The sequence below is a fragment of the Coregonus clupeaformis genome, unplaced genomic scaffold (genome assembly GCF_020615455.1).
Source record: "Coregonus clupeaformis isolate EN_2021a unplaced genomic scaffold, ASM2061545v1 scaf1678, whole genome shotgun sequence".
Taxonomy (NCBI): Eukaryota; Metazoa; Chordata; class Actinopteri; order Salmoniformes; family Salmonidae; genus Coregonus; species Coregonus clupeaformis.
In genome coordinates, this window is record NW_025535132.1 from 48,663 (window position 1) to 67,082 (window position 18,420).

General features: G+C 43.0%; 1 protein-coding gene across 1 annotated transcript in view; it reads left to right on the plus strand.

The window, feature by feature from the left end:
• Positions 1 to 289: 289 nt before the first annotated feature.
• The window catches only part of LOC123487367 (B-cell receptor CD22-like), a 35,173-nt gene continuing 17,042 nt past the window's right edge, over positions 290 to 18,420 (plus strand). The window contains exon 1 of the mRNA XM_045218591.1: positions 290 to 431. Coding sequence (XP_045074526.1) covers positions 290 to 431 — 142 coding nt within the window. The remainder of the gene's footprint in view (positions 432 to 18,420) is intronic.

Genomic DNA, 18,420 nt, shown 5'->3' on the forward strand with positions numbered 1-18,420 from the left:
AGAGAGAATACAGTGAAAGAGAGAATACCGTGAAAGAGAGAATACAATGAAAAAGAGAAAACAGTGAAAGAGAGAATACAGTGAAAGAGAGAATACAGTGAAAGAGAGAATACCGTGAAAGAGAGAATACAATGAAAGAGAGAATACAGTGAAAGAGAGAATACAGTGAAAGAGTGCACATCGCTTTGTACAATATCTAAAAGTACACCTACTGTATGTTGTACTACTGCAGGATGCTGTGGAGGTGAACAGAATAAACAAACAGACGGATTTGGACCTGGACCCTGAGATGCTGGAGAGAGGAAGGAGGTACCAGGTCAGAGTCAGGGTCCGAGCCGACCCAGACAAGTACCCTAACTCTCAGTGGAGCAACTGGAGCCCCAGTGCATCATGGGTCTCCGCTATGGGCCAGACAAAGCCACAGCCAACAGGTAAATACAGCATCAGTGATGTCATTCGTATACATTTCAATGAGGGAAAGGGGAAACTTAGTCAGTTGCACCACTAAATGTATTCAACCGAAATGTGTCTTCTGCATTTAACCCAACCCCTCTGAATCAGATGGTGTGGGGGACCAGCCAACTTTCGGTTACTGGCCCAACGCTCTTAACCGTTAGGTTACCTGCCGCCTATGTATACTTGGCCTATATATACTATATATACTTCAACTGCGTCCCAAATGGCCTCTTATCCCTACAAAGTGCACTAAAATTGCACCCTATTCCCTACGCTGTAACAAATTGCTGTAAATGTACAGCAAAACTTTCAGTTAGCTACTGTAATTCTATATTACAGTACTGTAAAAGCAATGCATTATGTGGTCTCAATGGCGTTCCGCTACACTGCAGAGCGTAACTATGATGTGGGGGACCGGGAGCTGTTAGCTGTTGTTAAGGCTCTGAAGGCGTGGAGACATTTGCTTGAGGGGGCAAAACACCCTTTCCTCATTTGGACTGACCACCGCAATCTGGAGTACATCCGGGCGGCGAGGAGACTGAACCCTCGTCAGGCAAGGTGGGCCATGTTTTTCACATGTTTTGTTTTCACCCTCTCGTACAGACCAGGTTCCCAGAATGCTAAGGCAGACGCTCTGTCCCAGCTGTATGACACAGAGGAGCGGTCCAGGGAGCCCACTCCCATACTTCCGGCTTCTTGTCTGGTGGCACCGGTGGTATGGGAGGTTGACACGGACATCAAGCTGGCGTTACGCACAGAGCCCACTCACCCCCAGTGGTCACACTTGAGAGAATGGTAGCAAACAGCACAATGCCTATGTATAGCAATGGAAACTATTCAGTGCCTTCAGACAGTATTTACACCCCTTGACTCTTTCTACATTTTGTGTTACAAAGTTGGATTAAAATGGATGTAATTGTCATTTTTGTCAACAATCTACACAAAGTACTCTGTAATGTCAAAGTGGAAGAACATTTTTAATATTTGTCAAACATTTCAGAAAGTAAAATACTAATATATCTTGATTAGATAAGTATTAATCCCCCTGAGTCAATACATGTTAGAATCACCTTTGGCAGCGATTACAGCTGTGAGTCTTTCTGGGTCTCTAAGAGCTTTACAGACAACATTTGCCCCTTATATTTTTTTCATGATCATGTTGTATTATCATGGCACCGACAGACATGGCAGCTCTGCTTCTAGCGCCTAAGCAACTTTGCAGTATTTTGTTTTTTTGTGTGTTATTTCTTACGTTTTTAGCCCAGAACGCTTTTTGTGTTATTACATACAGCCGGAAATAACTTTTGGATATCAGAGCGACGGTAACTCACCAGCATTACGGCCAGAAATTTGACTTTCCCGAATTGGATCCTTTGTTTGTACCCGCCAGGGCAATTGAACTTATCCCAGAGGCTGCTCTAAGACGGCGGAAAACATATTTCCACTTTGACATTTAAGAGTATGGTGTGTAGGCCAGTGACCAAAAAATCTCAATTTAATCAATTTTAAATTCAGGCTGTAACAGAACGGAATGTGGAAAAAGTGAAGGGGTGTGAATATTTTCAGACATAGGCCTATATCTAAACATTCTGTTTATTAGAAAAAAAAGTTCAGAAGATGTGGTCAGGTGACCTCCGCAATAAGGACCGACAAAAAGCATCTCAGAGTTTGAGTACTGATCTAGGATCAGGTCCCCCTTGTCCATGTAATCTAATTCATAATGATCTAAAAGGCAGAACTGATGCCAGATGAGCATTCCTACTCTGAGATTCTTTATGAATACTGGCCCTGATGGTCTTTGTCCCCTCTCATTGGTTTCTGGGTCAGACATCGGGAAGTTCCCTTCAGTGAAGTGAAACAGCACAGTCCTGGGGGCACACAGGATGTGCAGGCTTTTGTTCCAGCCCTGCACTAACACATCATCCTCATTAACAATCATCATCACAATGCATTATGGGGGCTCAATGGCGTTCTGCTACACTGCTGTAAAATTACAATTTTACAGTAAAGTACGGTATTACCTGTTTTGCTGTATAATTACAGCAGCAAACTGTGAATGATGGTGGATTGTGGGAAAATGTGTGGGCGGCCAAATAATCTCTGTCTCGTTAACATATTTTGAAACGTGCCTTGTAAGAGGCTATATTTGTTGCACTCCTTAGTGAAAATGCTGTACACCACAGAATACTGTACATACCGTTTTTTTGGAATCTAAAATCCTTTTCCTGTAAATCTAGACTAATTACAGGAAATATTTTACAGTGTACATAGTGCACTACTTTTGACCAGATCCCTATGGGCCAAAAGTAGTGCACTAAATAGGGATATGTTGCCATTTGGAATACAGGCAGTATTGTGTTTCCATATTTGTCTAGAAAAAAATATTCTTCTTCTTCTTGTTAGGTGTTTGTTTGTCTGAGAGAGGAGTGGAAACTTCACACCTTCACACCTCAGGCTGAATATACATCAGTCTCTCTAACCACAATGACCTTTTACTAAAAACCACCACATGAGAGAATGGTAGCAAACAGCACAATGCCTATGTATAGCAATGGAAACTATTCAGTGCCTTCAGAAAGTATTTACACCCCTTGACTCTTTCTACATTTTGTGTTACAAAGTTGGATTAAAATGGATGTAATTGTCATTTTTTGTCAACAATCTACACAAAGTACTCTGTAATGTCAAAGTGGAAGAACATTTTTAATATTTGTCAAACATTTCAGAAAGTAAAATACTAATATATCTTGATTAGATGAGTATTAATCCCCCTGAGTCAATACATGTTAGAATCACCTTTGGCAGCGATTACAGCTGTGAGTCTTTCTGGGTCTCTAAGAGCTTTACAGACAACATTTGCCCCTTATATTTTTTTCATGATCATGTTGTATTATCATGGCACCGACAGACATGGCAGCTCTGCTTCTAGCGCCTAAGCAACTTTGCAGTATTTTGTTTTTTTTGTGTGTTATTTCTTACGTTTTTAGCCCAGAACGCTTTTTGTGTTATTACATACAGCCGGAAATAACTTTTGGATATCAGAGCGACGGTAACTCACCAGCATTACGGCCAGAAATTTGACTTTCCCGAATTGGATCCTTTGTTTGTACCCGCCAGGGGCAATTGAACTTATCCCAGAGGCTGCTCTAAGACGGCGGAAAACATATTTCCACTTTGACATTTAAGAGTATGGTGTGTAGGCCAGTGACCAAAAATCTCAATTTAATCAATTTTAAATTCAGGCTGTAACAGAACGGAATGTGGAAAAAGTGAAGGGGGTGTGAATATTTTCAGACATAGGCCTATATCTAAACATTCTGTTTATTAGAAAAAAAAAGTTCAGAAGATGTGGTCAGGTGACCTCCGCAATAAGGACCGACATAAAACATCTCAGAGTTTGAGTACTGATCTAGTATCAGGTCCCCCTTGTCCATGTAATCTAATTCATAATGATCTAAAAGGCAGAACTGATGCCAGATGAGCATTCCTACTCTGAGATTCTTTATGAATACTGGCCCTGATGGTCTTTGTCCCCTCTCATTGGTTTCTGGGTCAGACATCAGGAAGTTCCCTTCAGTGAAGTGAAACAGCACAGTCCTGGGGGCACACAGGATGTGCAGGCTTTTGTTCCAGCCCTGCACTAACACATCATCCTCATTAACAATCATCATCACAATGCATTATGGGGGCTCAATGGCGTTCTGCTACACTGCTGTAAAATTACAATTTTACAGTAAAGTACGGTATTACCTGTTTTGCTGTATAATTACAGCAGCAAACTGTGAATGATGGTGCATTGTGGGAAAATGTGTGGGCGGCCAAATAATCTCTGTCTCGTTAACATATTTTGAAACGTGCCTTGTAAGAGGCTATATTTGTTGCACTCCTTAGTGAAAATGCTGTACCCCACAGAATACTGTACATACCGTTTTTTTGGAATCTAAAATCCTTTTCCTGTAAATCTAGACTAATTACAGGAAATATTTTACAGTGTACATAGTGCACTACTTTTGACCAGATCCCTATGGGCCAAAAGTAGTGCACTAAATAGGGATATGTTGCCATTTGGAATACAGGCAGTATTGTGTTTCCATATTTGTCTAGAAAAAAATATTCTTCTTCTTCTTGTTAGGTGTTTGTTTGTCTGAGAGAGGAGTGGAAACTTCACACCTTCACACCTCAGGCTGAATATACATCAGTCTCTCTAACCACAATGACCTTTTACTAAAAACCACCACATGAGAGAATGGTAGCAAACAGCACAATGCCTATGTATAGCAATGGAAACTATTCAGTGCCTTCAGAAAGTATTTACACCCCTTGACTCTTTCTACATTTTGTGTTACAGAGTTGGATTAAAATGGATGTAATTGTCATTTTTTGTCAACAATCTACACAAAGTACTCTGTAATGTCAAAGTGGAAGAACATTTTTAATATTTGTCAAACATTTCAGAAAGTAAAATACTAATATATCTTGATTAGATGAGTATTAATCCCCCTGAGTCAATACATGTTAGAATCACCTTTGGCAGCGATTACAGCTGTGAGTCTTTCTGGGTCTCTAAGAGCTTTACAGACAACATTTGCCCCTTATATTTTTTTCATGATCATGTTGTATTATCATGGCACCGACAGACATGGCAGCTCTGCTTCTAGCGCCTAAGCAACTTTGCAGTATTTTGTTTTTTTGTGTGTTATTTCTTACGTTTTTAGCCCAGAACGCTTTTTGTGTTATTACATACAGCCGGAAATAACTCTTGGATATCAGAGCGACGGTAACTCACCAGCATTACGGCCAGAAATTTGACTTTCCCGAATTGGATCCTTTGTTTGTACCCGCCAGGGCAATTGAACTTATCCCAGAGGCTGCTCTAAGACGAAGCGGAAAACATATTTCCACTTTGACATTTAAGAGTATGGTGTGTAGGCCAGTGACCAAACAATCTCAATTTAATCAATTTTAAATTCAGGCTGTAACAGAACGGAATGTGGAAAAAGTGAAGGGGTGTGAATATTTTCAGACATAGGCCTATATCTAAACATTCTGTTTATTAGAAAAAAAAAGTTCAGAAGATGTGGTCAGGTGACCTCCGCAATAAGGACCGACATAAAGCATCTCAGAGTTTGAGCACTGATCTAGGATAAGGTCCCCCTTGTCCATGTAATCTAATTCATAATGATCTAAAAAGGCAGAACTGATGCCAGATGAGCATTCCTACTCTGAGATTCTTTATGAATACTGGCCCTGATGGTCTTTGTCCCCTCTCATTGGTTTCTGGGTCAGACATCAGGAAGTTCCCTTCAGTGAAGTGAAACAGCACAGTCCTGGGGGGCACACAGGATGTGCAGGCTTTGTTCCAGCCCTGCACTAACACATCATCCTCATTAACAATCATCATCACAATGCATTATGGGGGCTCAATGGCGTTCTGCTACACTGCTGTAAAATTACAATTTTACAGTAAAGTACTGGTATTACCTGTTTTGCTGTATAATTACAGCAGCAAACTGTGAATGATGGTGCATTGTGGGAAAATGTGTGGGCGACCAAATAATCTCTGTCTCGTTAACATATTTTGAAACGTGCCTTGTAAGAGGCTATATTTGTTGCACTCCTTAGTGAAAATGCTGTACCCCACAGAATACTGTACATACCGTTTTTTGGAATCTAAAATCCTTTTCCTGTAAATCTAGACTAATTACAGGAAATATTTTACAGTGTACATAGTGCACTACTTTTGACCAGATCCCTATGGGCCAAAAGTAGTGCACTAAATAGGGATATGTTGCCATTTGGAATACAGGCAGTATTGTGTTTCCATATTTGTCTAGAAAAAAATCTTCTTCTTCTTCTTGTTAGGTGTTTGTTTGTCTGAGAGAGGAGTGGAAACTTCACACCTTCACACCTCAGGCTGAATATACATCAGTCTCTCTAACCACAATGACCTTTTACTAAAAACCACCACATGAGAGAATGGTAGCAAACAGCACAATGCCTATGTATAGCAATGGAAACTATTCAGTGCCTTCAGAAAGTATTTACACTCCTTGACTCTTTCTACATTTTGTGTTACAAAGTTGGATTAAAATGGATGTAATTGTCATTTTTGTCAACAATCTACACAAAGTACTCTGTAATGTCAAAGTGGAAGAACATTTTTAATATTTGTCAAACATTTCAGAAAGTAAAATACTAATATATCTTGATTAGATGAGTATTAATCCCCCTGAGTCAATACATGTTAGAATCACCTTTGGCAGCGATTACAGCTGTGAGTCTTTTTGGGTCTCTAAGAGCTTTACAGACAACATTTGCCCCTTATATTTTTTTTCATGATCATGTTGTATTATCATGGCACCGACAGACATGGCAGCTCTGCTTCTAGCGCCTAAGCAACTTTGCAGTATTTTGTTTTTTTTGTGTGTTATTTCTTAAGTTTTTAGCCCAGAACGCTTTTTGTGTTATTACATACAGCCGGAAATAACTCTTGGATATCAGAGCGACGGTAACTCACCAGCATTACGGCCAGAAATTTGACTTTCCCGAATTGGATCCTTTGTTTGTACCCGCCAGGGTGCAATTGAACTTATCCCAGAGGCTGCTCTAAGACGGCGGAAAACATATTTCCACTTTGACATTTAAGAGTATGGTGTGTAGGCCAGTGACCAAAAAATCTCAATTTAATCAATTTTAAATTCAGGCTGTAACAGAACAGAATGTGGAAAAAGTCAAGGGGTGTGAATATTTTCAGACATAGGCCTATATCTAAACATTCTGTTCATTAGAAAAAAAAAGTTCAGAGGATGTGGTCAGGTGACCTCCGCAATAAGGACCGACATAAAGCATCTCAGAGTTTAAGTACTGATCTAGGATCAGGTCCCCCTTGTCCATGTAATCTAATTCATAATGATCTAAAAGGCAAAACCGATCCTAGATCAGCACTTCTACTCTGAGATGCTTCATGAATACAGGCCCTGACAATAATGTATTCTCTTTGCACAGCACGATTTCAGGTACAGAGAGATCAATAACAGCAGTAGAAACTGTCAAAGGGCAACAATATCTCAGATGATTAGCATGGTTAAACTGTTGCATCTCTGGTCATGATTCTGGAAATGTCTCCAGATAATAGTTGATAGTATAGTGTGTAAGTCACAGGAGGCTGCTGAGGGGAGGATGGAATGGAGTAAATGGAATCGTATCAAAACGTGTTCGATGCCATTCCATTGATTCTGATCCAGCCATTACTATGAACCCATCCTCCCCAATTAAGGTGTATGTTTCTGAAACCTGAGTGTGTCAGAACATGTCTGTCACGAATTCAGCCGAGGCACACAAGTAATTTTTCCAACAATTGTTTACAGACAGATTTTTTCACTTATAATTCACTGTATCACAATTCCAGTGGGTCAGACGTTTACATACACTAAGTTGACTGTGCCTTTAAACAGCTTGGAAAATTCCAAAAAATGATGTCATGGCTTTAGAAGCTTCTGATAAGCTAATTGACATCATTTGAGTCAATTGGAGGTGTACCTGTGGATGTATTTCAAGGCCTACCTTCAAATTCAGTGCCTCTTTGCTTGACATCATGGGAAAATCAAAATAAATCAGCCAAGTCCTCAGAAAAAAAACTGTAGACCTCCACAAGTCTGGTTCATCCTTGGGAGCAATTTCCAAATGCCTGAAGGTACCACATTCATCTGTACAAACAATAGTATGCAAGTATAAACACCATGGGACCACGCAGCCGTCCATACTGCTCAGGAAGGAGACGCGTTCTGTCTCCTAGAGATGAACGTACTTTGGTGCGAAAAGTGCAAATCAATCCCAGAACAACAGCAAAGGACCTTGTGAAGATGATAGAGGAAACAGGTACAAAAGTATCTATATCCACAGTAAAACGAGTCCTATATCGACATAACCTGAAAAGCCGCTCAGCAAGGAAGAAGCCACTGCTCCAAACCACCATAAAAAAGACAGACTACGGTTTGCAATTGCACATGGGGACAAAGATCGTACTTTTTGAAGAAATGTCCTCTGGTCTGATGAAACAAAAATATAACTGTTTGGCCATAATGACCATCGTTATGTTTGAAGGGAAAAGGGGGTGGCTTGCAAGCCGAAGAACACCATCCCAACACTGAAGCACGGGGGTGGCAGCATCATGCTGTGGGGGTGCTTTGCTGCAGGAGGGACTGGTGCACTTCACAAAATAGATGGCATCATGAGGAAAGAAAATTATGTGGATATATTGAAGCAACATCTCAAGACATCAGTCAGGAAGTTAAAGCTTGGTCGCTAATGGGTCTTCCAAATGGACAATGACCCCAAGCATACTTCCAAAGTTGTGGCAAAATGGCTTAAGGACAACAAAGTCAAGGTATTGGAGTGGCCATCACAAAGCCCTGACCTCAATCCTATAGAAAATGTGTGGGCAGAACTGAAAAAGCATGTGCGAGCAAGGAGCCCTACAAACCTGACTCAGTTACACCAGCTCTGTCAGGAGGAATTGTCACGAATTCAGCCGAGGCTGCTCCTCCTCCTTGCTCAGGTAGGCTTCGGCGTTCGGCGTCACCAGAGTACTAGCTGCCACCGATCTATGTTTCTGTGTTCTACTTGTTTTGTCTATATTGCACACACAGTGTTCCAATTACGATAATTTGTTTCCCTATTTTACACTCTGGTTCCCTCAAGGTGTTGTGCGTGATTGTTCATTGTTTTGTTGTCATTGATATTGTGAGTCGGGATTTTCTTCCCTGGGTGGAAGATATGTTTATTTACTTGTGACAAGTAAAGTACGTCGTTGACTAAGTTCTGTGTCCTGCGCCTGACTCCGTCCTACCACTACACACTGACACATGACAGAATCACGCACCCTTATGGAGTCAGCAGGTACATCCATTCCTCCAGGATCAGTGGAGGAACGCATCCAGCAGCACTCGACCATGCTACAGACTCTTGGAACAGCCATGGATCGAGTGGTACAGACTATGGAGCGATGGGAGAGGGGGGTTTTCTACACCTCCTTCCACTACTATTCACTCCACACCGCTGTCCACCCCTTCACCACCTGGATCCAGTGGGATTCGGCTCTCGCTCCCGAGGGCATATGATGGAACAGCTTCCGGGTGTCAGGGGTTTCTGCTCCAGGTGGAGCTCTACCTGGCAACCATCCACCCGGCTCCCTCGGGATACGAGAGTGTGTCCACCCTCATCTCCTGTCTGTCGGGAAAGCGCTCGAGTGGGCCAACGCTGAGTGGGGAGGAATAGACACGGCATCGGTGCGCTATGAAGATTTCACCCGCCGTTTCCGGGCGGTATTTGATCATCCACCGGAGGGGAGAGCGGCGGGGGAACGGTTGTTCCACCTCAGACACAGGGGAAGAGGAGCGCACAGGACTTCGCACTGGACTTTAGGACCTTGGCAGCCAGCGCAGGATGGAATGAGAGGGCCCTGATCGACCATTACCGATGCAGCCTCCGGGAAGACGTTCGTCGGGAGCTGGCCTGCAGGGACACCACCCTTAACCTGGACCAGCTGGTGGATTTATCGATACGACTGGATAACCTGTTGGCCACCCGCGGACGTCTGGATCAGGGTCCGTCAAGTCCATTCCCCAGAACTTCCGACCCTACACCGATGGAGCTCAGAGGTGCTGATCTAAGGGTGACCGGAAGGGGGGCTGTTTCCTGCACCAACTGTGGCGCAGAGGACACACTGCTGGTCGGTGCTGGAAAGGGTCCTCAGGGAGTCGAGGCAGCAGGCAGGACACTGGTGGACCATCCCAGGTGAGTAGGCACTCGACTCACCCAGAGCTCCCCTGTTGCGCACATGTGTGTTCATGTAGAATTTCCTGAGTTTCCCCGCATTCCCAGCATAAGGCGCTCATAGATTCAGGCGCAGCTGGGAATTTTATGGACTGTCTATTTGCACATAGATTAGGGATCCCTATTGTGCCTGTTGATGTGCCCTTCCCTATACATGCCTTAGATAGTCACCCTTTAGGGTCAGGCCTGATTAGGGAGGTCACAGCTCCACTCTGGATGGAAACGCAGGAGGGTCATGAGGAGAGAATTAGTCTCTTCCTGATCGATTCTCCTGCGTTTCCAGTGGTGTTGGGGCTTCCCTGGTTAGCCTCTCATGACCCCAATATTTCGTGGCAACAGAGGGCTCTCAAGGGATGGTCCCGTCAGTGCTCGGGGAGGTGTATAGGTGCAACTACGGTGGAGAGTCCAAACCAGGTCTCCACTATGCACATTCCTCCCGAATATGCCGATTTGGCTCTCGCCTTCTGTAAAAGGAAGGCGACTCAATTACCACCCCATCGACAGGGGGATTGTGCGATAAATCTCAGGGAGGGCGCTGCACTTCCTCAGAGTCACGTGTATCCTCTGTCACAGGAAGAGACGGCGGCTATGGAAACATATGTCTCCGAATCTCTGGGACAGGGATACATTCGGCCTTCCACTTCCCCTGCCTCCTCAAGTTTCTTTTTTGTGAAGAAGAAGGCTGGAGGTTTACACCCGTGCATTGACTATCGTGGTCTCAATCAGATAACGGTGAAGTACAGTTATCCACTACCTCTCATTGCTAATATGACGGAGTCATTGCACGGGGAGCACTTCTTCACCAAATTGGATCTCAGGAGCGCGTACAACCTGGTGCGTATCCGGGAAGGGGATGAGTGGAAGACGGCATTTAGTACCACCTCTGGGCACTATGAGTACCTCGTCATGCCGTACGGGTTGATGAATGCTCCCTCAGTCTTCCAATCCTTTGTCGATGGATATTCAGGGACATGCACGGAAAGGGTGTAGTGGTGTATATAGATGATATTCTCAAATACTCAGCTACATGAGCCGAGCATGTGTCCCTGGTGCACAAGGTGCTTGGTCGACTGTTGGAACATGACCTGTACGTCAAGGCTGAGAAATGTCTGTTCTTTCAACAGTCCGTCTCCTTCTTAGGCTACCGCCTGTCCGCGTCAGGGGTGGAGATGGAAAATGACTGCATTTCAGCCGTGCGTAATTGGACTCCAACCACGGTTAAGGAAGTGCAGCGATTCTTAGGGTTTGCCAACTACTACCGGAGGTTTATCCGGGGCTTTGGTCAGGTAGCGGCTCCCATTACCTCCTTGCTGAAGGGGGGACCGGTGCGCCTGCAGTGGTCAGCTGAGGCGGACAGGGCTTTTGGTCACCTGAAGGCTCTGTACACCTCGGCTCCCGTGCTGACTCATCTGGATCCCTCCTTGGCATTCATAGTCGAGGTGGACGCGTACGAGGCTGGGATAGGAGCTGTACTGTCTCAGCGCTCGGGTACACCACCAAAGCTCCGCCCCTGTGCTTTCTTTTCGAAGAAGCTCAGTCCGGCGGAGCGTAACTATGATGTGGGGGACCGGGAGCTGTTAGCTGTTGTTAAGGCTCTGAAGGTGTGGAGACATTGGCTTGAGGGGGCAAAACACCCTTTCCTCATTTGGACTGACCACCGCAATCTGGAGTACATCCGTGTGGCGAGGAGACTGAACCCTCGCCAGGCAAGGTGGGCCATGTTTTTTACACGTTTTGTTTTCACCCTCTCGTACAGACCAGGTTCCCAGAATGCTAAGGCAGACGCTCTGTCCCGGCTGTATGACACAGAGGAGCAGTCCAGGGAGCCCACTTGACACGGACATCGAGCTGGCGTTATGCACAGAGCCCACTCCCCCCCAGTGTCCAGTGGGTCGTGTGTACGTTCCGTCTGATGTTCGCGATCGATTGATCTATTGGGCTCATACTTCACCCTCTTCTGGTCATCCTGGCATCGGTCGGACAGTGTGCTGTCTTAGTGGAAAGTACTGGTGGCCTACTTTAGCTAAGGACGCGAGGGTTTATGTTTTCTCCTGCTCGGTGTGCGCCCAGTGCAATGCACCTAGACACCTGCCCAGAGGGAAATTACATGATCGGGAATCCCATAGGGCGACACACAATTTTCCCAGCGTCGTCCGGGTTAGGGGAGGGTTTGGCTGGGGGGCTTTACAAGTAGGCCGTCATTGTAAATAAGAATTTGTTCTTAACTCACTTGCCTAGTTAAATAAAGGTTAAATTATATAAAATATTACTACTGCTGCTACCTACTACTACTGCTGCTACTACTACCTATGCTGCTATTGCTACTACTACTACTAATACTACTACTACTACTACTATTACTGCTACTACTACTACTACTACTACTACTACTACTACTACTACTACTACTACTACTACTACTACTACTACTACTGCTACTGTTACTACTACTATTACTTATTCTACTACTACTACTATTACTGCTACTATTACTACTACTATTACTTATTCTACTTCTACTATTAATACTACTACTATTACTGCTACTACTATTAATACTGCTGCTGCTACTACTACTACTATTACTGATACTACTACTACTACTGCTGTTGCTACTACTACATCTACTACTACTATTACTGATACTACATCTACTACTACTACTACTACTACTACTACTACTACTACTACTACTACTACTACTACTACTACTACTACTACTACTACTACTACTACTACTACTACTACTACTACTACTACTACTACTACGTGCAGTGGTCTAAGGCACTGCATCGCAGTGCTAGTAGGTGTCACGACAGACCCGGGTTCGATCCTGGGCTGTATCACAACCGGCCATGATCGGGAGTCCCATAGGGCGACACACAATTGGCCCAGCGTTGTCCGGGTTAGGGGAGGGTTTGGCTGGGGGGCTTTACAAGTACATTTACATTTTAGTCATTTAGCAGACGCTCTTATCCAGAGCGACTTACAGTTAGTGAGTGCATACATTATTTTATTTTTCATACTGGCCCCCTGTGGGAATTGAACCCACAACCCTGGCGTTGCAAACGCCATGCTCTACCAACTGAGCTACATCCCTGCCGGCCATTCCCCTCCCCTACCCTGGACGACGCTGGGCCAATTGTGCGCCGCCTCATGGGTCTCCCAGTCGCGGCCCGGCTATAACAGAGCCTGGATTCGAACCAGGATCTCTAGTGGCACAGCCTTAGACCACTGCGCCACTCGGGAGAAGTAGGCCATCATTGTAAATAAGAATTTGTTCTTAACTGACTTGCCTAGTTAAATAAAGGTTAAATTATATAAAATATTACTACTGCTACTACTACTACTACTGCTGCAATTACTACTTCTGCTGCTATTGCTACTACTACTACTAATACTACTACTACTAATACTAATACTACTACTACTACTACTACCAGTGGTGATTTTAGCATGTAAATCTTGGTGGGGCAAACTTTTTTTTATGCATGCAAGCAAAGCCAATACACTACACAACACAACACTAAACAATACATGATTTGCACTATAACGGTGAAAAACGGTGCCTCCAATTGTTAGGGCCTACATAAAGCTGTCCCAACAGCAGAGCTTTCTTTTCAGCACCATGGAGTGAATCCTCATCACCGCTACACCTGGCTATCAGTGGAACCTTGTCCGGCAGCGAAACCGTTCATTCAGCTGTGTTTACTGCCTCTTTAAAAACCATAGCTGATATGGTTGACTTGCTTAAACAAAATGTGGTTTCTACTGACATTTGAGATTTACAAACTATGGCATAAGCGAACAATTAATGGATAAGAGGCAATCCATAATTTCAATTAAGACATTAATGAGCGAGCTAAGACGGACGTAGTCAATATAACTATCTGTTCAGCACTTTTGAAATGTAAAGTGACAGAATTCAGAACATGGGCCGTTCTTACAGTATTCTCCCTGTGCACCAAGTCAATGTATTCAACCTTTTCTGGCCCATGTTCATCCTTTTAAACTTGGAAAAGAGACCGTTTTTATTTTATTTTTGTATTTTTTGTCATTTAGCAGACGCTCTTATCCAGAGCGACTTACAGTTAGTGATTGCATACATTATTATTATTATTATTATATTTTTTATTAGTTAATTTTTTTCTTACTGGCCCCCCGTGGGAATCAAACCCACAACACTGGCATTGCAAAACGCCATGCTCTACCAGCTGAGCTACATCCCTGCCGGCCATTCCCTCCCCTACACTGGGCCAATTGAATCGCTTGCAATTAGCCACTGATTCCTTCCAAACCACTCATTGTTGAATTTGCGATTTCCAACTTGTTGTGTAATGTTGATGTCCAATGGCCGATGAGCACCGATACGTTTTATCTTTAATTTTTCTTCATATGACAAGGATTGAAAAAGGATTTGCCAGACCGATTGTCGACTTGATTCATGATGATGACTGCTAGCTAAGATTTTGAAAGTATGATGTTGACATGATCAGTCCAATCAAAGCCACTGTAGATATAACGTGATTTGACGTCATTTTATCTGTGGCCAATGACCTTGAGCGTTCTTGGATGGGCACTTCTAATGTAAATCTATGGCAGCACCCAAGGGGGGCTTGCACTTTCTAGCTCTCCCTGTAGATTTTGTGGTGATGTAGTGTACATTGTTTGCAAACTGATATGTGACACGTATTAATGGCCAAATAACATGCAACAACAGGCAACAACAACAACAACAAAATCTGCCCCACCTGCCCTGAATGACAGGTCGCCACTGACTACTACTACAAATCGTACTAACACCAGCTTCATATACAAGTTAATACTACCTATACTTATTTATGACAGATATGAATAACACTGCTACACCTCTACTATTACACTACTAATCATACTAATACCACAACTACTCACAACTTAGTAAAATTAGAAGTAATAGTAGTAATTGTATTAGCAGTACTTTTATTATCGACGTCGAACGTTCAAGCTGCTGCAGACAGAAACTCGAGTTAAAATGTGTTTGAGAGCATTTTTTAAACTCTCGAAATGGTTCAATTAGTAAGAAATGTGTGTAATTGTTGCAATAGCTTGTGAGTGGGCAACATATACTACAGTATCATCCTAAATTAAACATGTTTAATTATTTTGTTAGATACAATTATTTTATATTGCACAAATTTCCCTAATGGACAGTTTTTGTTACTACCTTACACAAGCTTGCCTTTTCACCACATAAATTGAGTGGAATTACATATCTCTTTTACCTCAGATAAGTGATGTTAATATAAAAGTTATAGACATCAAGATGACACAGAATTGATTGTATTAAACATATTAATATGTTTTTTTTATTATATGCCCCTGTCCGTCGCAGGACTTAGAAGCATGATTGATCATTTTCAAACTCAAATGGCAAGGAATAATGTGATTAATTTGTGCGTGCTATTATTTACATTAGAACAAGCCAATCAATTCCAGCTTAGAGTGGCCGATTGGTAAATGTTGGTGTGTGAGCAGTTTAAAAGGTACTTAATTTAGCAAAATATAACTAATATGAAAACAAGTGTGACATATACAGTATGTATGGGGAGTAATTATTATGTTTGGTCCTATTTCAGCATATTGATTATGATTTTGGACATTTAAATGTTTTGACAGTGGCACATAGAAACTAGTCAATGAGCCCCAAAACGTGCTTTGACTTATTGATTTTGATGATACAGCTGAAATCGTCCAAATAGGTTTGTCTTGCCCAATATTATAGTGATACTAGTAGTACCACTACTACGACTACACTCTTAGAAATAAAGGTACTATCGAGAACCTTAAAGGGTTCTGCGGCTGTCCCCATAGGGCAACCCTTTGAATAAGCCTTTTTGGTTCCAGGTAGAAACATTTTGGGTTCCATGTACAATCCATTCCACAGAGGGTTCTACATGGAACCAAAAGGGTTCTACCTGGAACCAAAAAGGTTCCTCCTATGGGGACAGCCAAATAACCGTTTTGGAACGTTTTGGAGGTGTGTACATTAACTGTGTTGTTTTGTCAGTTAAAATTCATCCCCCACCCCGGGGAGCCGACCGTCACCAATGTCTCGATCGCCTGGACACCAGGAGCTCCCATTTCTGGAATGATCTTCTACTATGACTTCCAACTACAGTGGAAACAGGAACTACGTCACTAGGAGGTGAGAGAGAAAGAGGGGGAGGAGGGAGGGAGAGAGAGAGACAGATTCACAGACAAACAGGCAGACAGGCAGACAGAGGACAGATAGTGAGAAGACAGAATGAACAGGGGGAGATTAGAGAATGAGAGAAAACAGTGAAAGAGAGAATACAGTGTGAGAGAGAATACAGTGAAAGAGAGAATTCAGTGAAGGAGAGAATGCAGTGAATGAGTGCACATTTCTTTGTACACTATCTAAAAGTACACCTACTGTATGTTGAACTACTGCAGGATGCTGTGGAGGTGAACAGAATAAACAAACAGACGTATTTTGACCTGGACCCTGAGATGCTGGAGAGAGGAAGGAGGTACCAGGTCAGAGTCAGGGTCCGAGCCAACCCAGACAAGTAACCAGACTCTCAGTGGGAGCGATTGGAGCCCCAGTGCATTATGGGTCTCCGCTATGGGCCAGACAAAGCCACAGCCAACAGGTAAATACAGCATCAGTGGTTTACATTTGAATGTGACACCTAGTCAGTTGCACCACTGAATGCATTCAACTGAACTGGCCTCCTATTCCCTTGAGCAAGGCAGCTAACCCCCAACAACAACAACTGGTCCCAGGGTGATGACATGGACTTTGATTAAGGCAGCCTCCCACACCTCTCTGATTCAGAGGGGTTGGGTTAAATGCAGAAGACACATTTCAGTTGAATACATTCAGTGGTGCAACTGACTTAAGATTCCACTTTCCCACATTCAAACGTGTACCAATTACATCACTCTTTTCCACCTTGGGGATTCGAACCAGCGACCTTTTGGTTACTGGCCTAACGCTCTTAACTGCTAGGCTATCTGCCAACTATATATACTTGGCCTATATATACTACTGTATATACTTGGGCTGCATCCCAAATGTCCCTATTCCTACATAGTTCACAAAAATTGTGCCCTATTCCCTTCGCTGTCAGAAATGTCTGTAAATTTACAGCAAAAATGTCACAGTTAGCTACTGTAATTCTATATTACAGTAGAGCAATGCATTATGAGGGCTCAATGGCGTTCCGCTACACTGCTATTAAATTACCGCAATTGCTGTGCTTTTACAATACAATTTTACAGTAAAGTACGGTAATACCTGTTTTGCTGTATAATTACAGCAGCATACTGTGAATTATGGTGCATTGTGGGAAAATGTGTGGCCAAATAATCTCTGTCTCGTTAACATATTTTGAGGCGTGCCTTGTAAGTGGCTATATTTGTTGCACTCCTTAGTGAAAATGCTGTACCCCACAGAATACAGTACATACCGTTTTTTGGGGAATCTAAAAACCTTTTCCTGTAAATCTAAACAGTCATTTACTGAAACAATTACAGGAAATGTTTTACAGTGTACATAGTGCACTTCTTTTTGACCATAGTGCACTACTTTTGACAAGATCCCTATGGGCCAAAAGTAGTGCACTAAATAGGGGATACTTTGCCATTTTGAAAACAGGCATAGTAGTGTGTTTCCATATTAGTCTTGAAAAATAGCTTCTTCTTCTTCTTCTTCTTCTTCTTCTTCTTCCTTCCCTATTTCTTTCTTTCATTCTTAAATAGGCAGACACACATTTAAAACAAAACAAACTTTCAGACAGAAATGACAATGAATGTTTTTCTATGCCAATCTTTTAGTCAAATAGTGGTGTTCTTGTTTATGTTCTAAGTATATTCTAAGTACACCACATGACCAAAAGAATGTGGACACCTGCTCGTCGAACATCTCATTCCAATATAATGGCCATTAATGTGGAGTTGGTCCCCCCTTTGCTGCTTTAACAGCCTCCACTCTTCTGGGAAGGCTTTCCACTAGATGTTGCATTAGTGAGGTCGGGCACTGATGTTGGGCGATTAGGCCTGGCACGCAGTCGGTGTTCCAATTCATTCAAAAGGTGTTTGATGGGGTTGAGGTCAGGGCTCTGT